This window comes from Uranotaenia lowii, chromosome 1 (assembly GCF_029784155.1).
Source record: "Uranotaenia lowii strain MFRU-FL chromosome 1, ASM2978415v1, whole genome shotgun sequence".
Lineage (NCBI taxonomy): Eukaryota > Metazoa > Arthropoda > Insecta > Diptera > Culicidae > Uranotaenia > Uranotaenia lowii.
This window is the reverse complement of record NC_073691.1, coordinates 106,450,725-106,477,904: the sequence shown is the minus strand read 5'-3', so window position 1 is coordinate 106,477,904 and position 27,180 is coordinate 106,450,725. Positions and strand designations below refer to the sequence as shown.

The window sequence follows — 27,180 nt, the reverse complement described above, 5'->3', positions numbered from 1 at the left end:
AATTTTGATAGCAAAATATGAAGATTATTTGTAGAATAACGATTTGAAGGTGGTTTTTATTTCATGTGAAACGTTAAAAATATATTTTCGTTGGGTTATTTCATTAAGATGCGTATTCATTTGAAATGTTGTGATTAGTGTTGTGTATAAGGAACATAACATCATTTTTGTACATAGGAGCCGTTTTTTTTAATAAAATTTTGCCTATCTTGGAAATAAGTTGCATATGAATGATTGTGACAGAAAATCACAATATTGTATAAATAGATTCAAACATTTTTAAAAGGTACAGCAAAGCACACCGGGTCAGTAAGTCTTATATTATGTCTCAAGCCAGCTGAGAGATTTGTCTATAACAATCTTAAAAACATTTCTCATATTTTGCACCAGTAAATGTCAATTTAGTTCTATTCGTACGATGAGCCCTTGAGTTATACCGAAATATGTGTTTCATTTTTATGCGGTAAGTACTGTGAGGTATCATAGAAACATTTCTAGTACCCAAATACTCTTGCATGCCAAAATTGGTTTTATTTTGTCGATTAGTTCGAAAATTATCCCAAAAACGTATGGAAGTCCCCCCCCCCCCCATTTTAAGGAGGGAAGGGTCTCAAATCATCCTAGAAATATTTCTCTTACCCAAATGTCCTCCCATGTCAAATTTGGTACCCTTAGCTTAATTAGTTCTGGAGGGACATTATAAATATACACGGAGACCCCCCCTTCTCTTCTTATAACACCAATGGAAGGAGGGAGGGGTCTGAAATAATCATAGAATCATTTCTCGTATTCCACTACCCTCCCATGTCAAATTTGGTTGCATTAGCTTGATTAGTTCTCCTGTTATGTAAAAAAATGTAAGGTAGGCCCCCTCCCCCCTTTCTATCTCCTCACTGGAAGGAGGGAGGGGTACCAAGTATTCTTAGAAACATTCCTCGAACCCAAGAACCCACCCATGCCAAGTTTGGTATGATTTGCATAATGAGTTCTCGAGTTATAAAGACTTATTACTTTTAAATGAAAGACCCCCTCCCCCCTTCCAGGAATAGGGAGGGGTCTCAAACCATAATAGGAACCTTCCCCTGCCTCCAATACCCTCATATGCCAAGTTTCACGCAAATCGGTTCAGTAGTTTTCGAGTCTATAGGGAACAGACAGACAGACAGACAGACAGACAGACAGACAGAAATTCATTTTTATATATATAGATTATTTCAATCCACTCAATTTTGAATCAACTGATCATTAGTTTTGGAGAAATTTGACCTAGGTACCTGTTTCAAAGACAATCACTTATTTTAATTAAGAATATAGTCTTAACTACCTCTAAACTGTTACCAAGGACAGCAAAAAATATTAAACAAATACACAAATGGTTCATGTGATGATCGTTCTATGGGATTCGGGCCCCGTCCGGTGGAATCGCCAGATTGGCGGTGCCGACGTAGGCCTGCAGAACACTTACTGTTGTGGCGGACCATTTCGGAAGCTAAAAAAACTGGGTTGCTTCCTCCGCCGACTCGCGATGAGACTGACCCCGAGTAGGGAGGCGAAGTGTTGCCGGTTTATCTGGATTACCGATTGGGTTGATGTTAGCCTTGAACAGTATTGTGACACCGCACATCTTCCTCCTTCTCTCCTTTGAAAATGAAAAAAACTTATCTACCCAGAAAAGTTGAATCATGTTTTATGTTGTTTTCATAAAATAAAAAAAATAGTTCATCTAATAAAACCCATTACATATTCAATGCAACTTTTTCAGTGTACAAAGTTTAAACTCATCACTATTTCAGTGGGAGAAAAGTAAACAAAATGTTTTATTTCGATTATGTGTGGTATTTATTTTCGTTTTAACAGGTTTTAACGAACTGCCTTGAAAGTAGGTTGTATAGAAAAACTATTTGTTTTCCTCGAAATTTCGACAGTTATCTAGCTCTCACTTTTTTTTAGGATGAATTCTCGACAGTATCAACACGCTCTTTTTTTTAAACTCAAAATTAAGTAGTTTTGGTTCAAAACAGCACTTCGGTGGCTTCCCTCAACTTTGAGTTTGACTGGGCAATAGCAAAACTGAGTTCTGATAGGCATACTCATTACTAAGTTCGGCAGCCGAACTCGGATTTATCCTTTTTTTCGAGGGTAGTTGATTTTCAGGGAATTAAAGGATGATTAAAATTGGTTGTACCCGGATATTGCTGTTCCGGTACATTGCATTGCAATTATAGAGCGGTGGAAAGTTTTGACACTTCCGGTCAAAGAAAACTTCCGGATATTACTTCCTAAGGGAAGTAAACAACATCCGGAAGTTTCCGGACATTCCAAGCCGCTCACCATATGATGACAATGACGGACAGAGTTTTACGCTGACACGGTGAACATGCATTTCATTATTCATAGTCTTCCGGTAATTGTTCCGGAACAACAAAATTTTGCGACGTGTTCGTTGGTTGCTGTTCCGGTTCGAACTGAACTCGCTAAGTGTTTTCAGTCCAACAAAGAGAGTTCAATTTTTAGTTCATAAGGTCGAACTCAGCTTTGATCCCTCGCCGAAGGAAAAAAAAGGGATCAATTTTGAGTTCGCAGTTCGAACTCCGTTTTGATCCATCGCAAGGAGGAAAAAAGGGTACTTAACTTTAAGTTCATAGAATCGAACTATGTTTTTAACCTCGGTCATACTTAATTTTGAGTTTAAAAAAAAGAGCGTGAACATAATCCTTTAGGTAAGAAGGTGTTTTTATCTGTCGTTGCGGTCGTGCGGAAGTGTTTTCGGTGGCTGAGTTTTGGCCAGTGTATGTGGGTTTTTTACTCGGTGAACGCCATTCAGAAACCTTTTTTGTATGGCTAACGTGTCGAGTAATCGTGTGTCCGTCACTGCTCATAAGCTGAAGATTTCCGTTCTCTTCCCGCACCACCGTGTATTTTTGTGGAAGAAATTTAGAATCACCTTTAGCGGGAGCCGTGCGCTTTATTATCACATCGTCACCTGGCTTTATTCGGCAAATTCGTGCGCCTCGCCGAGCATCTTCTAGTGCCTTTCCTTTAAGCTTAGACTGCCTGTCTTTAAGGCTGAGTAAGTTTTCATCATGAAATGTTTTCCCGTAATGCAAAAGAGGAAGGTTACGTTTTATCTTCCGACCATACATAATTTCTTCCGGAGGGAAACCAGTAATGGAATGAGCCGCAGCATTGTGAGCGTTAACTGCAGCCTTCAGTGCCTCTTTGTAGTCGGACCCAGTACTGATAGCCGTAGCCATAGCTTTGTTCACCAGTTTCATGTACCCCTCAACAAGGCCATTCTGCTGGGGAAACAGTGGCGTAGAAAAGGATGCATGGATGCCGCGGTCTGAACAATATTTTTTATACTGCTCACTGTTGAAAGGTGGGCCATTATCAGATCTGATGCACTTCGGAAATCCTTCTCGGTCAAAAATCGTATCCAGTACACGCCGTGCATGCTCGAAACTTGTGGAAGAAACAGGTGCCGCTATGACAAATCTGAATATAAAACTCATGTAAGTAAAAACTACTGTTAAAGCAAATCTTAACAAACCTTGATCTGTAGTCGACCACTACCAAAATAGAAATACCGCTAAGCTTTCCATAAGGACCATTGAAATCGATTGCAATGGTGTCCCAAGCCGCTTGGGGCGCGAATTTCCTCTTCATGGGGGTCGGTCTTTCCGGTCTGCCATTGGTGGCACATTCCTGGCAAGATTCAATCCAGTTTTGAACATCTTGATTCATACTAGGCCACCAGACACGTTCCCTCAGAATGCTTTTCATCTTTGCTATCATGGGATGGCCACTATGAGCCACGTCTAACGCCTTTTGTTGAAGTTGTTTAGGAATAACTACGCAACCATTCCTCACTAACATATTATCTTCGACTGACAACTCAGCAGCCACTCGTTGGAATTGAATCAAATCCTTTGCCCAGATGTTAGTTTCTAAAGCATCGATTACTTTTTGTAAAATATCATTTTCCTTTGTTGCCGTACGTATTTCAGATTCTGTTAGGAAACCAGAAACGTTGGACTCTAGAGTAGCTATTTCCCATGGGCTGTGTTGTTCATCAAAAGGCTCATCATGTCCCGTGTACAAGCGGGATGAAGGGTCGGCAATATTGTCATTGCCGCGAATGTACTCCACATCGTAATTATATGGACTTAATCGAAGTGCCCACCCGCATACTAAAAAACCATATCTCAAACAGTCTATACGATACATCTACGGCTTCAGAAAAAGTGATTGTATCTGTAAACGTAGCTGTTCGTTTAAATTTTACTCCGCCAACGATAAGAACTAAATATGGACATTCACGTGAAAATGTGATGGTATCTGGAAAGGTAACAGAATGGTATGGACGATTTAACTCAATTTTTCTATAATCATATAAAAATGATCCCGAACCGTTACTCATAGCGTTCATTCCTTCTGCCAAATTCACGTCAAAAATGATCGAAATGTGGTTCAGAGCTGCCACATGGTTTTACGAAATAATTCGTACACATTTATGAATATATTTCTAGAGTTTGTTTTGATTAGGTCGTATGAACCAATATAACCAAAATCGAGTTATTCACTGCAAACGATTGATAAACATGTATTCTATCTTTGGTAAAAAATTGGTTTCATTTTATCATTGAATAATTTTTACACAATAATTTGAATTTAGGACGTATGTTGACTTATTTATTTTTGAGTGCAATTTGGTTTTTGCGTCATTTTGCATTGCAGTGTATTTGCCGCGATGCAAAAGGTCGCTAAAAACAATTCAGCAGGTTGGTTTTTACGACGTAATGCTTCGTCGCAAGAAATTCTTTGCAAAGTGATGAAAATTCGTGTGAATAAAAAAAGAAACTGTATCCAGGAGTGATCATAGCTGTGCTAATATAATAAATGGCTCAAAATTGGTGTTGGGTGAGTACCATAAGCTTCACTATTTCCACTGTGTGAATGGTCAATGCTATTTTCTTCATTACAGAGGCAAACAAAATAATCAAGAGATGGATGCTTTTTCACAATCCTCGAACGATCAGTAGCACCTATGGTAATGGTTGGAAATGACCGGGTGGACTCCCAATGACCAGCATCATAATGCAGTAATTACAAATTACTATCGATCAAGGATTTACGCGTACTAACTGGATAGGATTATCATTTAAAGCCTTTCTTCAATCAACTTTGAATCAATAAGTGAAGATTTGGGCCAATCACCTCAGTTTATGCACACAAAATTATCTATTGATCAAAAGGACGTTTGCGCCAAAAGAAAAATGCAACATGTCGTAAGTACATCTTCATTGATAAGAAATGAATTAATGCAAGTTTCAAGGGCATCATCATGTTCTGCGTATAGGTTTTCATTAAATTTCGCATCTGCAGACGAATTTGACACGCAATCATAAAATAAGAATTGAAAAGGTGTTTCGAAACTTTAACATCGATTTTCTCAAAACATACCAAGTGGTTCATACGACCTAATCAAAACAAACTCTAGATTTGTTATATAGGTTTTAACATCGTAAAACAGAATGAAACTGGCAGCCTGAGATGCATTAATGCATTAATTTGCTCCATTAAAAAATGAATTAACACATTATAAGTAAAAATTCATAATGATTTATAACTTTTGCAACAAAGTAAAAAAATAAAAAAAATCATTATTTATAAAAACCTTTTCACTTGGCACCACTGGCTATTTGCTGTCTCGTTGTTTTGTTTTTAGTCGCAGTCCGTCGCGGTAGTTTTTTCGTGTCTCGACTGGTTTCCTTGAAAACTTCAAAAATTTCGGAGGTTTTGGAACGCCAGCTTCAATTTCCGATGATTAAAGATACTTTTTCGAACGCTGCCAGCTCAATCGTGGAGCAGTATCCGGCTACAGCAGCGGCGATGCCATTGAAAATTTTAAGCCGCGAAAGCCGCGGTTTTCGAGGAGCATCGGGTTGTTTTTTGTAACAGGTAGGTGATAAAGTTTATTGTGTTTGAATGATTTCAGCAAAACTTATCAGAAACAAAGTTACAGCAAAGAATATTGACAACGAATTCTATTTTTTTTCTTTCAGGCTGCTATTTCAAACACCTGCACAAGCAAGCCGTGGGAATTTTTACTACAGGAAAAAGGAATACTCATGATGAAATAAAGGAAAATATGGAAATTTCGAATGTACAAGGTATGGAATACGATGATATTGTAAATAAAATGTGATAACCCAGAAACTTATGATTCTTACAATCCGAAAACTCCAAAATATATTCATATGTTTGCGTGGTATTCAAGGGTTTTGAGACGTATTGTAAATAGTTTGATAATTGGTAAACTTCATTCTTTGGCATTCAAAAAGCTTTGAGGTTATCGTCTCTTAGAAGTTAAACGATAGAATCTAATAGTTTTTCCAATGGTTACGTTATAAAAGGCACCATCCAAAATACAGTAATCTTAGTACAAACGGTTTGTTCAACAATCAATCCTATTTCCGTAATAGTTCGATTAACGGTTTGATAAATCGTTTGAAATATGCCTACACATGTTCATTCTAGAAACAGTTCAATGCCCTGAAAACGTTATTCATTAGCGTTTTATAAACCATACCTTAACTGTTCCTAAAACAGTGTCTCCATATAGAAGTTTTAACAGTTTTAAACAGTAACATAACTTAACGCCATATTCAACAGACCGTCGTTTTGGAATTCAAGATAAGTGCAATGTTTTTTATGGCTTCAGTTATCATTTTCTAAACGTTTTTTTACGCTATTTCTAATCGTTTTATGACTACTACAGGAACGGTTATGTTACAATATTTTCGTATTCGGGCATCCATCGGCTCTTGTCAGTGCTCGCTTTGAGTTCTCCCGGGATCTATTCAGAATGAAAGTTACTCCTTGAGCATCAGTGCGAAGCGTAAAGTGGCGCCCTAGCAAAAAGAAGGAAAAATGTTCGACGGCCCACACTGTAGCAAGTGCCTCGCGCTGATTCTGGGCGTACTTTTTTTCGGTTTCGGTGAGAGATTTAGATCCAAAACTTATGATACGTTAGGGAGCGGAATTATGTTGTTGTACCAGAACAGCTCCGAGAGCGTTGGGACTGGCGTCGGTATATAAAATCGTTTTATCATTTTCTGAAAAATAACTTAACGTTGTTGTTGAAGTTATGATGCTTTCCTTGACGAGTCGAAAAGCCTTCTGCTGTTCGGGGCCCCACAACCAGTTTTTGGTTGCTGTAGCGGCCCACAAAGGGTTCGTTATTTCTGCAAAGTTTTGGATATGGGGGCTCACGAACGATGCCAGCCCAAGGAAGCTTTTAAGTTCAGAAGTCGTTGTAGGATCACGGAATTGACGGATAGCTTTAATTTTCGCTTCTTCTACGTGAAATCCTCTTTCATCTAGTTCATGTCCTAAGAATTTCACTCGTGTCTGTTCATAGATGCACTTATCATTATTAAGAGTAAGACAATTGATGCGCAACACCTTTAACACTTTCGCTGTTATTTTGCGCAATTCTTCCAAGGTGGGGGAGTAAATAAGGATATCGTCAATGTATATAATAACGTTTTCTATTCCTTCTAGGATCCTTGTCATCTCCCGCTGGAACACTTCCGGCGCGCAATTAACTCCGAACATTAAACGGGTGAATCTAAACATACCGGTTTCTGTCAGGAATGTAGTCAGGTCCCGTGACTCCCTGCTAAGTTCTAAATGGTAGAACGCGTTACTAAGGTCCAATTTCGTGAAATACTTGGCGCCGTGGAGTTTAATACGCATTTCATCTACTAAGGGCAACCGAAAATATTCCCGCTTTATGGCCTTATTCGGTGCTCTCATATTAACGACTAGTCGGAAGTCGTTTTTGCCCTTAGGTACCGCCGACATACCGCTTATCCATCTGGGGGCTGACGTTACTTTTTCGATGATGCCCCGAGCCGCCATCTCTTCGAGACGACGTTTAGCAGCCTCGCGATAGGCAGCAGGGACGTTGAAATATGCATTCTTTTCTGGAGGAACACTCTTGTCGATGCTGAATCGCACTCTCACACCCGGAATCTTCGGGAACACAGTGAGATCATCCGCCTCTTCACAATTATGGACGTTTAGGCCGATGTCAAGAAGTCTCAATTCATTAGCAGTACATCTACCGAGAAGTGAACGGCGTCCCTCGCCAACAACTAAAAATTCAGCTTCCACAACTGGTTTAGAAGCTCCGACTACTTCGACTTTTGCTTTGAAAGCGCAATTAATAGTCATGGGATTGGCTGTTGCGTATGCTCGTAGCAGTCGGTTGTCAGGATTCGCTATAGGTTCAAGCTTAGCCTGACCGGATAGATACTGTTTCTTGAGAATGGACCAGTCGTTACCGCCGATAATATTGACATCGGCTCCCGAGTCGATTAAAAAACTTAAAGCCAGGGAGGAGCTCAAACGACATTCGACTATAGCGTCCCGAATTGTTATAGCATTTATTTGCTGGAAGAATAAAGGATATTCGCGTTTGATAAAAAATATTTTCTTATTTCGTTATGAAAATCTATTTTATTTTAATCAATTACGGAACTGTACCTGCTCATGCTCGTCTTCAGACCATCCGTGCAGTGGCTTCTTTTCCTCGTTTTCACGGATGTCGTTCACCGAGTCGATTCGACAAGTTGCTGCGTAATGTCCACGTTTTTTGCATTTTCTGCACTGTTCGTTCAACGCTGGACACAATCCATCTGTGTGTCGTTGTCGGTTACATCTCCAGCAACGCGAACGTCGTCCAAGTGGGGGTGTCCTTTTATATCTTTTCGGATAAACCTCTCTATTTTCGCCTCTAGGACCAGCACGTTTCCTCCGTCGCGTGTTTTCTACGGCAAGAGCCTCAGGTGGATTAATGACTGGGCTGGCAGATACTAATTCCGCATCGTAGGCTTCTCTTCGTGTTGCTGCTTTTACGATTTCACTTGTGGCTCGACCATCTGTTCTTGCGTCTTTCACCAATTCTTTGTTGACCATTCCTTTGAGCAATTGCGCTCTCACAAAGCGATCCTGGTCGTTGGGGCTGTACCCACAAAGCCGTACTTTTTCGGTTAGTCTAGCATGGAAGTTAACTGTAGATTCCCCGACTCTCTGGTGCATGACAGAAAAAGCTTCATGCTCAGCAGCTGTTTCAGTCATTGATTTGAAATAATTCCCGACATTATCAACGAACTTTTGATAGCACTGGGGGTCGTTCAAACATGGTTTTAGATGGGCTGCTCTTATAATGCTCTGAAGGTTAGCGCCCATAGCAAGAAAGAGTGGGCCTTATTCTGCGAGGCGAATGAAGTGACTCGTAGTCACATTAGTCGTAGTCACGTGACTCTAGTCGGGGTATTCCGAGAGGCGACTCACTCACGGTGACTAGTTCATTGCCTCGGTGGCTTGATGTTCATTTTGACGTTCCAGAGGCAATGAACCAGTTTCATCGGGTTCACCATGCGAACTGTCAAACATGTAAGGAACATTCAAAGCAGGTAGTGTGATATTCAATTTCTTGGATGACGTCACATTCATGAAGAATTTGAATATAACAAATGCATGAAAAAATCAAACAAATCTTTTTCGAGTATGCCCGTAAATCCTTTAGCGGAATTTAAATTGTCTTCCGCTCTAGTCCATGATGAGAATTGAGATTTTCATTTTTGTGCGTGATAAATTTTCAGATTTAGATTAAAAAAATAAGAATTAAAAAATAAAATAGCTATAGAGAATTCCAAATTCAAAGATCCAATTCAGATTGAAAACTGAAATTTCATTCTATATTATTGATTGTCAGGTTAATGTTAATGTTTATTTCTATATTAAGAAAAGGATTTTTTTTAAGGATTCAGTTCTTTTAAAGACTGAATATCATTTTTTATTTAATAGTTTGTTTGAAATTTAAACTTTTAATCTGAAATATGTTTTTATGAAGGTTTTTTGTATTTGGAATTAGTTCTCTGTGGAATTAGCATGACGTTTAATCGAAAAATTCAAGATTAAACGTCATGCTAATTCCACAGAGAACTAATTCCAAATACAAAAAACCTTCATAAAAACATATTTCAGAATAAAAGTTTAAATTTCAAACAAACAATTAAATAAAAAATGAAATTCAGTCTTTAAAAGAACTGAATCCTTAAAAAAAATCCTTTTCTTAATATAGAAATAAACATATGCAATTGTTCTGTCTCAATTACTTGAACAAATAAACATATATGTAGGTAAAATAGAAATTTATTTCTTAACATAGTAGTTTTCAATAAAACAACCTCCTAGCCTTGAACATTTACAAATGAATCAGAACACCAACAATCTTTGAAAATTGTGTAATTTTACATCTTCAAACTTTTATTTCTCTAAAAACTACGAAAAATATACATTTTTGGTTTTTCGATATTTCTCGCGTGAGCTTTCATTACGTCGAATGAAACAAAATTTGAAAAACTGAGATATTCACTAAAAAAGCTTCATTATAACATTATCTACCTATGTGATTGATAAAACAATCAATTTAAACCCTTTTAATGTATGAAATTTAAGACTTTCAAAATGACGAATGAAACTAAACTTTGATTGCCAATTTCTATGTTGCTTACGTCCCTTCTTCCAAACGGCGAATGTGCAGAGGAAGAAAAACCTAGCACATTCGCTATGGTTTCCAAGAGCAAACAAGTGTATACAGGTAGAGGTTATCAGAATATCAACCTGGCAATGAATATTATTTCAGATTCTTGTTTTCAAGCGTTCTTAAATCGATACTCAAGCAGGCTTTCGAACGCTGTAAAATAATGCAGCAAGGAAAAGAAACCGAACAGCAGCAGTAGCAGCAAACATAACAACTAACAGCAGCAGGCTGATCGGCAGCAGCCTGCTGCTGTTAGTCACCCAATCACCCCATCCACACTTTTATTACGCATTCACTAATAAATTTACCGCTACACTCGACAACTCACTAAGTTAACATTCACTATGCCGAGAAAATTGAAAATTTACCGGTAATTGCCTCAGAAACATTTGGGCGTAAGTGCTAGTTGAACGAATCAAAGGACGAATGAGACAAATTTCCCCTCCAGCTGATCGGCAACAGAAAGCTGATAAGCAGCAGCGAGCTGGTTTGACCGATGGCGCACCCAATTCACACATTTCATTATGCATTTACTTACCAATTTACCGCTACAACACTTATTAAACAGCCACTACGCCGAAAAAATTGAAAATTTTCCATAGTATTTGCATCAGAAACATTTGGGCGTAAGTGCAAGTTGAACGAATCAAAGGACGAAAGAAAAGAGACGAATGAAACAAATTTCCCCTCCAAACGACGAATGTGTTCAGACGTATGAACGATTTATGTTTGAATATGTCGTATGTTCCTATATGATTAAAAAATAGCTCTAAAAATTGCAAAAAATTAAATTTATAATGTGGAATATCTGACACAATTAGTTTCCATGATTATTGCGTATTTTTTGAAGGGTTATCGGCGAAGGAATAAAAATAGGATTTGAAAAACACTCTTCAAATTTCAGAAGCATTTTTCTCGGTTCAGTGTTTCTGTTTCATTCGACGTAATGAAAGCTCACGCGAGATTTGTTTTTCAATGATTGCGTAACTTTAAAACTTTCAATTCATTTTATTTTAAAAGTCGAATGAGCCAAAGCCAAATATATAGTTATTTTCCTGTAAGTGATCTCTCGAAACCTTGTTAAAAAATAGGTCTATCATAAGCTTTGAAATAAATTTGAATTTTGGAGCCTTTATACAAAACTGAATAAGTTGTTTTTTGATTATTTTTAACAATGATTTGAATTTAAATAACAAATGAACTGAAATTTAAATTTCGGATTTGAACATGTTGAAATTTGTTTTTTTTTTAAATTTATTTGACGTCAATCATTTGACGTCAATCATAGACCGTTTTACATGTTTGCCTTAAATCTATATAAGTATAATGTTATGATAGAACAATTATTTGAACATGAAAACCTTTTCTATGCTGTATGAGGCCAGAACAAAGTTAAAATACTCGGAGATGAAACATTAAAAATAATAATATATCATTGCTCAAAACCTATAAATCAAGTATTTTTTATCGATAAACTCATCAAAATGATGAATACAAAAGGTAAAATAACTCTTATCTTCCAAAATTTGTTTTTTGGTCTTGTAATCTTTCGGATATTTTAATTTTTTTTCGAATAAGAGTTCGATTAGAAAATTGTGTTATCAAACTTAACAATAAATGGAATGTTGCTTGAATAAATGACGTACTATTTGTTCTTAGTTTTTACTTTTAAAATCAAATAATTTAATTATAAAGAAATGGACATATTCATAACCATATACAGACCTCGTTAGATTTTGGCAACATTCAATTTTGGGAACACAAAATTTACAGGGCCTTTAGATACACAATTGATTTCATACAAATTTGCCATATTTTTAAACTACTAATACATATGCAAAAGCAAGAACTTCGTACCTCCGTGGGCATTAGACTGAGTCGATTTGGGGTCATTTTTGAATTTCTCAAACCCTGGGGTCTCAAAAGCTTCGTTCTGGTCCAAAACTCATCCATGATTTTTTGCAGAATTTTTAAGTAACGTTTACATGAGTAAATTTGAACTTTTAGGTTTGTATGGGAGAATTGAATATTTTGTACTGAAAAATCAACATCATTTTTGTTTCCTCTGTGGACCCCAGCCAGCTGACAGTTTTTGTGCCAATTTATAAAATTCCGAAAGGAAATTTTCCGCTAAAGAACTTTGTAGAAGACCGTAACTTCGTATCTTATTAGGTAAAAAAGTTATAAGCTGTTTAGAAGAAGTATGTCTTTTCGCATTGATAAACAATAAATTCAATTGACATCCCTGCTGGGTGCCTGGCGAGGTATTGCATGGCTAATTTTCATGGTATACTTCGCGAGACTCCAGGAGTGATGTCAATTGAATTTATTATTTATCATTGCGAAAAGACATACCTCTGTTAAACAGCTAATAACTTTTTTGCCTAAGAAAATACGAAGTTATGATATTCTACAAAGTTGTTCAGCGGAAAATTTCCTTTCGGAATTTTATAAATTGGCACAAAAACTGTCAGCTGGCTGGGGTCCACAGAGGAAACAAAAATGGTGTTGATTTTTCAGTACAAAATATTCAATTCTCCCATACAAACCTAAAAGTTAAAATTTACTCATGTAAACGTTACTTAAAAATTCTGCAAAAAATCTTGGATGAGTTTTGGACCAGAACGAAGCTTTTAAGAGCCCAGGGTTTGAGAAAATCAAAAATAACCCCAAATCGACTCACTCTAGTGGGCATGGTAAGAGGCTCATTTATATCACTTTGATATAAATGGGTATGCCTTGTCGCGCAAGATCTTAAAGAATCGAATAGTGAGAGTATCACACCAGATCTTGCGAACACGAACGGATCACTGATAAACACCAGTGAAACGGAACCTACGTGTTGGCCCCACGGCTTAAAACAAACGTCTTACCAGTGTTCAATATGGTCCGATCAGTAATGATTGTTTGACCTGATATAATTTTTCATACAATTTGTTTAATAAAGTTTTATATTTCAGGTCCGGTATTCTGTAGATTCAGAGGTGTTCCCGTATCCTAGACTGTAATGGGTCACGGGTTAATAACTGTTCAATGTGTTACTAGGCAAGGTAAAGGTAGTAGTATTCGTCTCCCCAATGCTCTAGTAAGTGTGCATTTGCGGTTTATGAATTTCGAAGGCTTATTCTTAAATCAAGCATTTTACAAGAACTAGAGGCTCATTGGATCAGAATGCTTTTTGGACAGTTTCCTGTTAACAATAATTCTTTCTCGTTTCAACGCTTTTTGGTAGATTTGTCTATTGTTCGGTTAGACTCCACGCCGGGCGGTCGTTTTTTCCGTTCGCACAGTTTTCAGTCGTCGGTGGACTCTTTAAAAATTCAAATATTGTGCTTATTCGAAGGAAACCGGAATAAATTATAAATAATGGGATATATTAATAGTGATAAGTGCTGGGTGACGAGTTGGGTTTGAAAAGTGGCTCAAACAAATTGAATGTGAAATTTTGATTTTTCGAATATGGCGTCTGGTGAGGAGCAATTACAGATTAATTTGCGGTCAAAAGCTGAAGTGAAAGTAGTCAATAAAATGGGACAGTGGCGATATATGTAGTGACAGCGCAACATCGGATTTAATAAATTACAAAATACCGGATTTAGTGCAAAATTGAAATGTGAAAACTGATTTATGTAGATGTAGTTGGATGATTGGTCATTTGATCACCGGTAGTTCGATCTGAAGATTGTGTGCGTGATTTCTGAAAGCAAGAGACCGGAGTCCATTATTGTTGTGTGGGTGCAGTTTTCACTATGGGATGAAATGGCAGCTTTTTCGGGTTCATTAATGCATGAAGAAGTGTAAGGCGAGGCTCGTATAAACTATAAATAATCATTGAGAAATGAGTGTGAAAGTGTAAACCCTGATGGTGAAAAAAATTGCACACTGATATTCAGTGCACATTTAAGCGACAAAATTAAAAGTGAAAATTTAAGCGATTTTTGTGGGTAACATGAAAGGTTTGATTAACTAATTACGATTTACATTTCAGGCTGGAACACAGGTAAACTCTTTCTCTCACATCCTCTTTAATTTCAACACAATTTTTGAAAGGTGCCTACAAGTGACACTCACAAATTAATTCTGATAAAGTTTCCGATTGTAGCCCGAAATCTTAGAGCATATTCTTTTTTAATACTGATATTATGATAGTTCAAATCTTTCTCAGCTTAAACTTAACTTAATTTATTCGAGTCCAACTTTTTGGTTACCTGTTCCAAATATTCGACACGGCAAGAACAGACAAAACTTTCCGTCATTTGTTCACCTTTAACTTATTCGTGTTTCTTTAAGTTCACTCTACACTTTTAATTGAATTAAGCTCTCCAATTCTTTGAATTTAAAAATTTTTTAAACATTGTAAACGGTTTTCCTTTTGACGTACCATTATTTGAAAGTTTTGTTGTGTTGCTTCAAAAATTGGAATAAGATGCCCCCTAGCGCGACCTTTATACTGATGCGTGTATTCCCGGTAGACACTCAGAGGTAATTGTTATAGTATGTGTGAGAACATTTGCTCTAGGATTTCGGAATCCGTTAGGTACATTCGTCTTTATGAAAGTGGGCATGAAACGTAAGTTCGCATTTATATAAAGAGTTCCCGAATAGCCAAGACCATGGTAATAATATAACCGAACGATGATTTTCAATTTAACGATTAACATCATCGTTATTTCTAAATCCAAGTCGAGCACTTAATACTTTAAAATCACCATAGTCTTTAAGGTAACCGTGAAATATAAAGTTAGTTCATGATATTTTATCGTTTCCAAATAAAGGGGAATCACCGTTAACAGTGTTTTTCTTGTGAATGTTAATTTTACAGTGTTTTTCATGGTAAAATGAAAATCCGAATGATGGTAAACTTTAGCTCCTTTCACACTTTCATAATTTTTCGTGTAAAGAAAATTTTTCATAACCGCGCGCCATTTTTTCGGATGATTTCTCATTTCTTGCAGCTGATTATGGAATTAAGGTGGCCCAAAATTCCGGTGGTAAGAGTGAGTATATTTATTTTGCGTATACGACTTTAATAATAAGAAATTTATTTGAATTTTTTTCCAGAGACAGATGGACCAGAATGAAAATCCGGCTTCAAGGAGAACAACAACGGCACAGATTATGTGCGCTTCCGGCGGATGGGAATTTTCGATGGCAATCTGTTTTGGGCAAGGATGATCAACGAGAATCCGCGACTGTTTCTGGACGAAATCATCCCGGGGCTGGCTGGAGAAGATGGACCAGATGGAGATGTGCCGGAGTCGTGGTTGCGAAGAAGGAGCCCCGCCAGTACGCCGTAAAAAAAGTGTTTTAGTAACTGTATTATCATAGTGAACTAGGATACAATTGAAAAATAATAAAAATATTAAAAGCAAGTACAAAAATTTCTTTTGCAACAATTTTAAGGGAAAGAAATCTAAAAAAAACTTTATCTAACCATGAAATTTCATGGTCACGAGAGCTTTTTACATATTTTGAAAGAACATTGAAGTTCATCGTGCTTCATCATCATTAAAACCATAAAAATACTATGAAAAACTATGAATGTTACAGTTTCCTCGAAAAGAACTGGAAGATGTAATAACCATAGACTTTATATTTTTGTGTTCTAAAATGTATGGAAAAAAGTTAATTTTTTCATTGTTAAGTTGCTTAACAACCCCCTTTTTTCATGGTAAATTTTGTTGAAACCATATACTTCACTGTCAAAACCTATGAATTTGACAGTGTTTTCAAGGTATCATATACCATGATTCGCATAGTTTTAACCATTAAATTCATGGTTGCGTGAAAATGAAATTCACGGTCTTTTCACAATGTTTTTCTATTCGGGTTGTGATATGTGCATCGAGTGGTGGCGCTTGAATTTCCAGGATGAACATTTTTATCTTACATACTTATACATTCCAAAAACTCGCCGTCTCAGAAAAAAGCCGCTTGTAAAATATAACTCCTTTCTTACGCCAATCGATGATAATACAGAGGATAAATTTTAACTAATTTTACTCTAGTTGAACAGACAATTAATATCAATTATCTGGCTAATCGCTTCTGCTGCATCTGATCCTTTTGAGAAAGAATGTCCTTCTTCGTTTGAAGTGTTCGGTTTTGTAAACGCATAGTAAAATTGTGAATTCAGAGGAGATGATTTTTTTCGCAAAATATTTTCCGGTGCTAATTTCATGGTGTGCGTATGTCTAATTAAAAATTAACGCGAGATTGCGATGTTTTTTAAACTCCATCGTGGGAGAGGAAAGACACCTGAAACGGCTATCTGGGAGAGGACGATACTCAACATGTGCGTTGAGTGCGTATAGAGATACGGTACGGAGAAGCCAAGCGAGGGACACAAGTACCCTAATGCCCATAAAAGTTCAGTTTTCATGTATCTATCTCATTTAATCAATCTCATCTTGTTTCTGTATGTGTGCTGATAATGTGGTTTTTCTCTAAAGCAAGTTTTGAATGAAAGTCTACACCGGCGAATGGTGCGATGTTCTACGTTCAGTGGTGGTACGTTCTCCACACGCTAGAAACTATTAAACCATTTATGTTTCAAAAATAACCATTTTTGACCTTTTCCCGGGAAATGCCATTTTATGAGTTCTCCATGAGAACTCATAAAATGACTTTTCGGGGAGAAGTAGAAATATGTTTATTTTTCAAACGTAATCGGAAAGAGCGGAGAAGTAAAAAATGGTTATTATTGAACCGTAACTAGCAAGTAACGGCAATAGCTATATTGAACTATATTAAAAAATTATCGACAAAATTAAGCAAAAACACGTTTTTCAAATATTTTATCTGTATTTCTGTTCTTATTTTCAATTCATCATAGTGTTTAATTTAGTGGCTAGCGCTAGGCGAACACCAACAGCAGCCGGAACACCCGATAACTTTTAAAGCAGCAAAAGTGATTTTTCCCCCACGACCTCCACCGAGTTTAAATGAGAAAACTATATAGTTATAACCTAACGTCGGTGCCGAATAACTCCGGAAGTGTTGATCCCATATGCCTGGGTGCCATTTTGTAGATCCGTAGCTTCAGCAAATGGCCAACATATCAGTGCCACAACACCAGGGCTGTTCGTTTACGGGGGGTTGAATAATTTATTTACTACCGGCGGGTGATGTTTTTCAAGTAGTCCAGCCGGCTCCAGCTCCTTCCGGATGGTGAAAAAAACGGTCGTTGTAGTATCTCGCATTTCGCACCGAAATGATAAAAAATCTAAAAAAAGAATGCTTGATTCAGTAACAAACTTTTTTTCCTTGGGAGGCTATATTTCAAATTATTCAAAGGAAAATAAAAACTTACCGGCAGATTGTGCGAGGACCGCTTGTGCTTTTTCAGCTTTCGTTTGTTGTGGCTGATTACTATGAACCGGTAGCATTGACTTTATGATAATATTTGTGTTTTTACGTTTTTATAAAAATTTCAAGTGGGGTCTTCTAATCCGTGTCCTGAAATATTTTTTGTTAGGTTAGAATTTTTATTTAAAGATAATCAATATAAAACTATTTACCCTTTATCATACCATCAGATTTGATGTTTTCCGGATTACATGGACCAATTTAATTGAGAACTCGATTCAATTACGCGGTTTAATGGAATTTTCTTAAACGCGTTCGTCTGCTCATCGATTGTATTCAAAATGGCTACGATAAAAACACCAAATTATTCAAACATTTTCTGGTTAACGCGCGAGATCTACAAAAATGGTTAAAATTCATGAAGGAAAAATTCTTAAAAAATAACCATATTAATATTTTTAATTCGTGTTAATTTAAGTAGTAAATTGTTGTCCAAAAAATATGAATTTGGTAAAGATAAATATGAAATAATGTTATGACACTTTGCGGACGTTTGAAAATAAGAAATTGGGAAGCTTTACATTCAATTTCGTATAATCCAATACGCCTAGAACGCTAGACACATTAACTGAACAAGAATCTATTCTATTCTATTTTGTGTATTTATAGAGGATTTTAACCAACTTAGTCATTCGTCCTCTCAACAAGAGTCTGTTCTTTGAAAAAGATTAGATAGGATTGAAGTTTTAAAAGGCCGAATGAACTATTTGATTTTTTGCAAACCTAAATTGAAGTTATCAATAAAATAATCTACTTTTTAATGACAAAATGTGAGGATATGCATTTTCTGGAAGAATTTTCAAATAAGAAAGTAGACTAGAGCAAGTGCAAACTATCAACTTTTACAAAAAATGTTTACATTATTTCTTCATCTAAATCATTCATCTAGCAGACCCGGTAAACTTCGTCTTACCATGTCCAATTTGGCGTCCATTTTCTATTTTTCCTAGTTTTCTTTACATTTCCCTTCTTTCCCTTTACTTGAATCGTCCCGCTCAATTCTATCAAAATTAAACCAAAGAATTTAAACTCAACGGGTCTTTTAAAATCCAATTTTTGTAACTTGTTAAATAAGTAACTGTATGTTGATAATATGTAGGTTTCATTTGCTGTATTTCATTCAGTAGATTTATTTCGTTTTATTAAATTGTTTTTAATATCGGGACAATTTTTGGAGTATTTGCCGAATATTTTGCCTAACGCAGCGCTTTCAGCTCCCAATAAGCTTTGAATGGTGTATTTTTTAGAGCTGTAGAAATGAAACACATAAGAAAAGATTTTTTACTAATCATTTTCATACAGCTTATTATTCACCATCCTCATGCTTCGAAGCAGTTTGAATTCAAATCCATACTTTCACCAAATCATTTCCAAAAAGTTTCGCCTGATACTTAAGTTATAGACTTTACACATTTAAACTTAAAGTGTTCCCTACAGCACTTGTCATGGTATTAAATGTGGTGATTTTGTGTATTGCTAATTCCTTTTTTTTTTAATCAAGCAAAAATGCAAATTTATTCCTTTGAACTTTAACCCAATGAATCAAAGGAACGATTGGTTTTGAAAAGAGAAAAACATATGTTTAGATATATTCACCCATTATTTTAAAGATTTTAACTCAAGCAGTTCTGATTTCTAAATTTCCTGAACATTGTTGGTGGTGATCTGCGATTTCATTTAGGATTACGTTATATTTTTAAGATTTAATAACATTTAATTGATAAGCAGATTTTTTTTAAAATTAAAAGATTGAAAATAAATAATCTGTTCAGGCTTCGATGGTTTCATGAGTTCATTTTATTTTCTGGAAATTATCATATAAACAAAACCTTAATAAAAATTATGTGTCTTTTTTACTTTAAATCTTAATTTTCAAAAATGAAACACCGCTCAAATCCTAACGAATATCACCACAGTTTAACTTTCATATGCTCTGGAAAAAGTAATATTTTCAAAAAAAAAAATGTTGGTTATGTTGAAAAAAAAAAGAAATATCGAAGTATATATTTGTCCCATTCATTGGGGCAAGTGAAAACACATAGGTCTTTTTAGATGCGTCAGTGAAAAGACTTTAAAATTAATTTAATACTTGTTCTTGTTTGTCTGTTTTATCATTTTTCATTGCTATATCCTAAGTTTTTCTCCGGAATAAATTAATGCTTGGTACTTCAATTTCACTGAATGCTGTTCAACCAAAAGACATTGATTTACAAAGACCTTTATAATAATTTTGAACATCAGCTTCAGATTCAACACTCGGGATATCCTTTCTGGCCATTTTGAAGATAAAATTCTTAAATTGTAGATGTTTCATAGCTAAATTGCGCGTTTTCACTTATTCCACCTAAGAAATTACAGGAATCAATATTATTTTAACACTATCAGGTCATATTAAAAGTTCATCATAAAAATCTGCTGCCCCTGGAATATCAATCACAAAAAAACTTTTCAACAAAAAAGTGAATCAAAAGTCTCTTCTATATAGCCAAAATATGTAAAACAAAAACACACTTTTCATGTTAAGTTTGTACTTGACAACAAACAGTAAACGTGTACACAGTTTTGGTGAATGATTTAAAAAAAAAAAAGTTAAGTTTATTCAATCAAAATTTTTTTTGGGTCCAACAATTTTTAGATGAAGAAATAATGTATACATTGTTTGTAAAAGTTGATAGTTTGCTTAATTAGTTTGATAGTTCGATAGTTAGATTCTTCCGGAAAATGCATATCCTCACTTTTTGTTATTAAAAAGTAGATTATTTTATTGATAACTTCAATTTACGTTAGCAAAAAATCAAATAGTTCATTCGGCCTTTTAAAACTTCAATTCTATCTAATCTTTTTCAAAGAACAGACTCTTGTTGAGAGGACGAATGGCCAAGTTGGTTAAAATCCTCTATAATTAAACAAATTAGAAGAGAATAGACTCTTGTTCAGTTAATGTGTCTAGCATTCTAGGCGTATTGGATAATACGAAATTGAGTGTAAAGCTTCCCAATTTCTTATTTTCAAACGTCCTCAAAATGTCATAACATTATTTCATATTTATCTTTACCAAGTTCATATTTTTTGGCAACAATTTACTACTTAAATTAACACGAATTAAAAATGGTTTTGATATTTCAAATCGTTTATATGGTTTTGATTCGATCGATAAAATATCAATCCGTGTCACATCTAGGCGTCATTTATTACCATGTGCTGTGTACAAATAAAATAAGCAAGAAAAAAAAACACATCTAGGTTGCATATCGCCCCCACGTGCATAAGAAATACAGGTACTTGGTTGAGAAACAGGCGCCTAATTTTTAAATTTTTCCAGCGATGAATGAAAAGTATGCTTCGGTTACTATTATCTTGCAACGATGTTTGCTAACGCCACCTCGCCCATGCAGACGAAAAACAAACCCCTCGAAGAAAAGAAAATCTCAAAAAATGGATGCCCGACTTTTCAATTTCAGATTTTGGCAAAACAAATATTATATGTTTTATTCGATCAGCAAAATGTCAACCTGAGTCACATCCAGGCGTCATTCATAACCATGTAGAAATGAGCTAGGAATCAAGAACAAAAAAAATCACATCAAAGCACACGGTAATTTAAAATTATTCAGAGACTGATTTGTTTTGGTTCAGGAGTCGCGCCATGTATGAAGATGAAAACAACTGAATTGGAATCACTCAAAATTCTGAGTTGTTTTCATCTAGAGAGTTCCAAAACCTGGGACTTAGCAAAGACGCGCACTTTTTCGAGCAAAATAGATTAAAACTACTCAGAGCGATAAGAAAACAAAAAGGAAAAACAGTTTGCATATTTAAAGTTAATAATCAGAGCAACAAATTCAGGAAAAAATCCCAGTTTTCATCAACAAATCAAAGGTAATGTAATTTAAAGTTCGTGATAATGGATTATTTTATTTTAACATTTCAATTCATGTTTTTTCCCTCTAGATTGATCATTCAATTGAAATCCTTTTTTTTCCTTGAAGTTGTCCCTGTTTTGGGACCGCTAGGGCCAGCGTTGGCCCAACTTGCGTAATTGAAATCCTTGTGAATTTTGATGTACTGAGTAGTAGTCAACGGGATTTTCAGGTAAAAGCGTTGTTCAATGCAATGTTTAGTTAGTTTTAATAATTGTCCTTGTATTTAACAGATGAATATACTCCCCCTCTTCCCGCTAGTTTAAACTGGGACCAGCTGTCACAGTGTCTGAAAGTTCTGGGTATCCAGTCGTGAATTTTCCAATTGAAGTCATTATGGCCAACAGAGCAACGTCGGTTTCTGAACTGCATCCGGCTGCTTGAAAATCTGTGTCAGTTTCTGCCTCAAGATCGAGTGTAAGATTTCACAAATTGAACCCCCGGGAGCTGTTGCTCAACACCCAGACTTCAGTTTGTGGGCCTGTGGGAATGCTGCAAATCGAACGTTTACAAATTCCCTTGGTGCATCAATTTGGCTCGAATTTGTCGGCTTCAGTTTAACAGCAAATGCCGGTCGCGCTGGCCCGCTCTGCAGTGCAAATTTCTGTGCACCGGTTGTTGTTTCGCCTCAATAATAAAAAAAACGGCAGAAACCAACAACATATACACGCATATGGTGGGAAATTGAAATAAACATAATGCCACGTATTTCTTCGATTTGCTTTAATTGAATCCGAAATTTTTATTTATTTCTTCAAAAAAAAACATAATCCCTTTCGAAACCGTGTACAATTTTTAAAATTTTTGAGTTGTTTTGGCTCAGACCGCTCAAACGCTCCTTTAAAATGTCTGAATAAAAACAACTCAGAATTCGCGAAAACCCCTATAATTCAGTTTTGAGTTTTGCCGCTCTAATCAAAATTTGAGTTTTCCCAGTTTTGGCGCATTTTGATTTGTTTTCCTTCAAATCTGAGTCGTGGAGAATTAGAGTGCATCATATCGCCACCACTTGCATTGAAAATATGCTTGGTTGAGAAATACGCGCCAAAATATTCTCACTGATCAGTATGCTATGCCATTGTTACTATCTTCTAACGACGTCTGCTCGCGACGCCTCGACCTTGGAGACGAAAAACAAACCGCCCAAAGGAAAAAAAAAACTCAAAAAATGGAAGCCATGACTTTTATTTCATTCAAAAAACTACAAATTTAATTATTACGGACAACTGATGCGACTTTGTGTTGTTTTTATTCGATATAAACCGATTCGCATGGCTACAGAATATTCTAAAAATAATTTCATTCGAATCGTTTGGGTCATTTCGGAGGAGTAGTACTACAAACACCGTTACAAGAGAATTTTATATAATAGATTTACCCTTTATCATACCATCAGATTTGATGTTTTCCGGATTACATGGACCAATTTAATTGAGAACTCGATTCAATTACGCGGTTTAATGGAATTTTCTTAAACGCGTTCGTCTGCACATCGATTGTATTCAAAATGGCTACGATAAAAACACCAAATTATTCAAACATTTTCTGGTTAACGCGCGAGATCTACAAAAATGGTTAAAATTCATGAAGGAAAAATTCTTAAAAAATAACCATATTGCCAGTTTTTGGGCCAAAGCCATAAAATGGTTATTTTTGAACCAAAAATGGTTAAATAAAAATGAGCGTGCATGTACTGACCGAAAGAAAACGAAAGCATCCTCCTGAGCAGTGTTGAAGACTTACAGCACGTTAATGTAATTTTTTCTGTCATATATTTATTTTATAGAAAAGTTCAAATAGTTCTACAACCTTGATCGGTGTATAAATTGTTATTGATTTATTCAGTATTCCGTCTCAGTTATAATTGATGGACCTAACTTCTCCAAATAACTCTGTTTCCTCGATCGGCTGATTGAAAAGCATGTGAACGATTTTCAACTGCCACATTTTTAACAATAAAAAAAAATAGCTGAGGCACAAAAGATTAATTAACATTTGAATGATTTCAGTTTTAATAAATTCGTGTACGTGTTAATGGTCCGAGTAAATTTCATTTCAGAATTTTCTATTCCAGCTTCAAAACTTGCTCAAGAAATGGTTTTTAATTGTTGCAACAATATTTTAAATATTTTGTTGAATTTGCAGAGTATTCCATACAGTTGTCAAACAATTGATTTTATATTTGATTCCATGACATTGTAATGTTTAATGTCGGCGTTGTAATTTATATTTTCTTTAATAATTTTCACTTTCATCGATACTTAGCGATTGTTGGTTATTTGAATCAAGTTTAATCAGTTTTGTTATCATTTTTATTTTAATTATTATTTATTATTATTATTATTTACATGTTCTTGTATTATTATTCTTGTTTTATTATAACTGCATACATATGTTTATATTTTATGTTATTTTGTACATCATTAAAAGTTTTTATCATTATATTATTACAAACAGCTCAAATGCACCGTTTATTTTTATTTGTATTCATCAATATTTTACTGCATATTTATTAAATGACATATGATCTATTGTATTTTATTTCTTATTTATATTTCATTATATTTATACTGCATTTCATTGACCAGAGAGAAGGCATCTGGGGATAACCCAAAGCAATTATTGCAAGCGGAGTGGAGTGCCAACCATTGTAGGTTTCTGAGGGTTGGATGCTTTCTCTCGACGAACCATCGGCCGTGGAAGCCCTAGAAGTCAATTCGAAAGGCCAAGCCACACAGACATAGGCTGGACCTTGCTACCGATGGGGGACCCATACATACATACATACATACAAAAGCAAGAACTTCGTACCTGTAAAATCAAGTTATGTTTATGGATTGGCAGTTCTTTGAAATTCATCCTAAATGACTATTGCCCAACATTTTAACATACTACACGCTCATTTTGATATAACCATTTATGGTTCTTAAATAACCATTTTATGGTGTTTGCTTCAAAACCGTCAATATGGTTATTTTTAAATAATATTTCAAGAATTTTTTTTAACCATTTTGACAGTTCTTGATAGCTAACCACAAAATGCATAGAAAATTTCACCGCCATTTTGAAAGTAATAGATTCTGTAGGCGGTCGCGGTTTCCAAAAGAGGAAACATACTTCAACATTTATCGCTAAATAGCGCAAATCAAATTCACAAGGCGAACTAAACTACTGAAGGTGAGTTTCCGATAATGATATAATAATAAACATATTATACTGGTAATCAAAATTTGAACTTTATTCTAGATTTTTTCCTCCACAACAGGATGCCGAAATCTGAGGGTCCCTCGATAATCGGGAGATCGTTTTCCAGTTGACCGGTTGCCCGGAAAAAGCTGAAGTAAGTCGGACTACCAAAAAAACAACCGACCGTTGTGGAACCCGTATATTTCATCGCAGATTACACATTCTGGTCTGGATTTGCTGCAACAGGAACCTTCCAGCTGAAATGGTTTGGAAAACTTTCCCAACAAGTGATGAATTATCCGAAACACTCCGGAGACTTCTTTCACAACAACTCTACCGTGTGCTAGGTGACACTGACAGGTATGTAAATTATTCCAATTTTTCAACTTTCAGTTTCTTCAATTGTAAACATTTACATTACAGGTTTACCTGAGAATCGTTCCAGAAACGTACAATTGATATGGCACCATATCCACAGGAACGCGCCAATTGGAATCGAACGAATCTATCGTTCCCGAGGACGGAATTTACATTGAAACGGAATTTCATTGAAGGAACTCTTCCGGTAGTTGATCGTTATGTAAGTACCTTATCGCAAGTAATCATTTAAATGAACGATAATTTTTTTTTCCAACTAGATTCTGAATTCAATTCTCATTTTGAGCTGTGAATTCGCATTTCAATTTCAAATTTTAAATTAGATTCCGCTTCTTTAATTTTGATTGACTCTTCTTAATACTACAACCTTAATTCTGTATCTTAATCTTAGTGCAAATTGTCATGTTCATTCGTTCCTATAATAATTATTTACGTTTTCTCGTCCACAGGATCTGCGAACAATACCTGCCACGACTGCTCCCTTCTACGGTACTGTCGGTTCATGTTGACGAACACCATCCTACGGAAACGGCAACTGCACAATTGTTGTGAGGAATGCCGCATCCAAGCCACACTACAACGAGACGGATCTGGACAGCCACCTGCAAAACTTGCACTGCAGAGCTCCAATGAATACAATACGGCCGATTGTTCAATCTATTTGAAAACGGTTCCCCGGCACTGCACATGAGAAGCGGCACATAATATCGGAACCGATTTCCTACTTCCTTTCTTCGAAAACGTATTCCAAGTTTCGGCAGAACATTAAATGTTAAGATTGAACTTTTTGTAAACCGATTACCGTATATTCTCTGTAAAATATGTTTTGATATATGTAGTTGGTTTAAATAAATAAAAATACTAGAAACCTGAAAAGTGCCTGAAATTTTATTGAAAATTTTACTTAAAATTCTTCCAAGTCTGCAAATTACAAAGCAGCTCTTTGAAAAACGGTTAAAGAATAACCATTTTTCAACTTCTCCGCTAGAAGCCCATTCGGTTGAAAAATAACCATATTCGAACTTCTCCCCTAGAAGTCATTTTATGACTTCTCGTGGAGAACTCATAAAATGGCATTTCCCGGGAAAAGGTCAAAAATGGTTATTTTTGAATAATAAATGGTTTAATAGTTTCTAGCGTGTAAGGTGATGCATACCAGATCAATTTCATACACAGTTTTGCACACTTTCTTCAAAATTTTGAGTGTAAATGTATTTTGATTTCTTAGCCAAGTATATATTTTTACGTTTGCAACAAGCCCAAGCACTTTTATCAACAATAAAAAGTAACTTCTGTTTCTTTTGGTTACCATTAATTTGAAACATAAATTTATGCATCACCTACACTGCAAGAAATCCACACTTAGAGCATATGTTTCTTCACACATACGTGCATTAATTTCTTCAATCATATGATGCTTATAAAATTTATGTTTGAGTTTTAGCTTGTACTAGGATAAAATATCAAGTTTATTAGTTGACACATATCTTTTAAAATAATCGCCTTTGAAAAATTTCATACATTCAAAATGGCTGCAATTGGAAAAATTTAAGTGCCGTAGAAGCATTCAATTTTGTTGGAGCCTAGTTTAAATCTTTTTCCATCACTGTGTGCTACACATTTTGATTACACTGTTGGCTTGAGGAGCGGTCGGCTCTCTAAAGCTATAAAAACGCAGGTGAGTTAAGAATTTTATTTTCCTGATTCATG

General features: G+C 35.6%; 2 protein-coding genes across 2 annotated transcripts in view; one reads left to right on the top strand and one right to left on the bottom strand.

Annotated features, from left to right (window-relative positions):
* The first annotated feature begins 2,737 nt into the window (after positions 1-2,737).
* The window catches only part of LOC129754766 (probable ATP-dependent RNA helicase DDX46), a 93,687-nt gene continuing 69,244 nt past the window's right edge, over positions 2,738-27,180 (top strand). Inside the window, exon 1 of the mRNA XM_055750991.1 lies at positions 2,738-3,512. The gene's annotated coding sequence lies outside the window, so the exon portion shown is untranslated. The remainder of the gene's footprint in view (positions 3,513-27,180) is intronic.
* On the bottom strand, positions 7,033-9,147 carry LOC129737763 (uncharacterized protein K02A2.6-like). Its single transcript, XM_055728925.1, has 2 exons — positions 8,554-9,147; positions 7,033-8,460 (listed from the first exon to the last, which is right to left on the bottom strand). Exons 1-2 carry the CDS (start codon positions 9,145-9,147, stop codon positions 7,033-7,035), a joined length of 2,022 nt encoding a protein of 673 aa, XP_055584900.1.

Bases quoted from the DNA above. Each gene is read 5' to 3' on its own strand.
- LOC129737763 (XM_055728925.1), bottom strand. From the start codon at position 9,147: ATGACTGAAACAGCTGCTGAGCATGAAGCTTTTTCTGTCATGCACCAG. The intron at 8,461-8,553 runs GTACAGTTCCGT...TTATTCTTCCAG, and splicing joins CTGAAGACGAGCATGAGCAG to CAAATAAATGCTATAACAAT.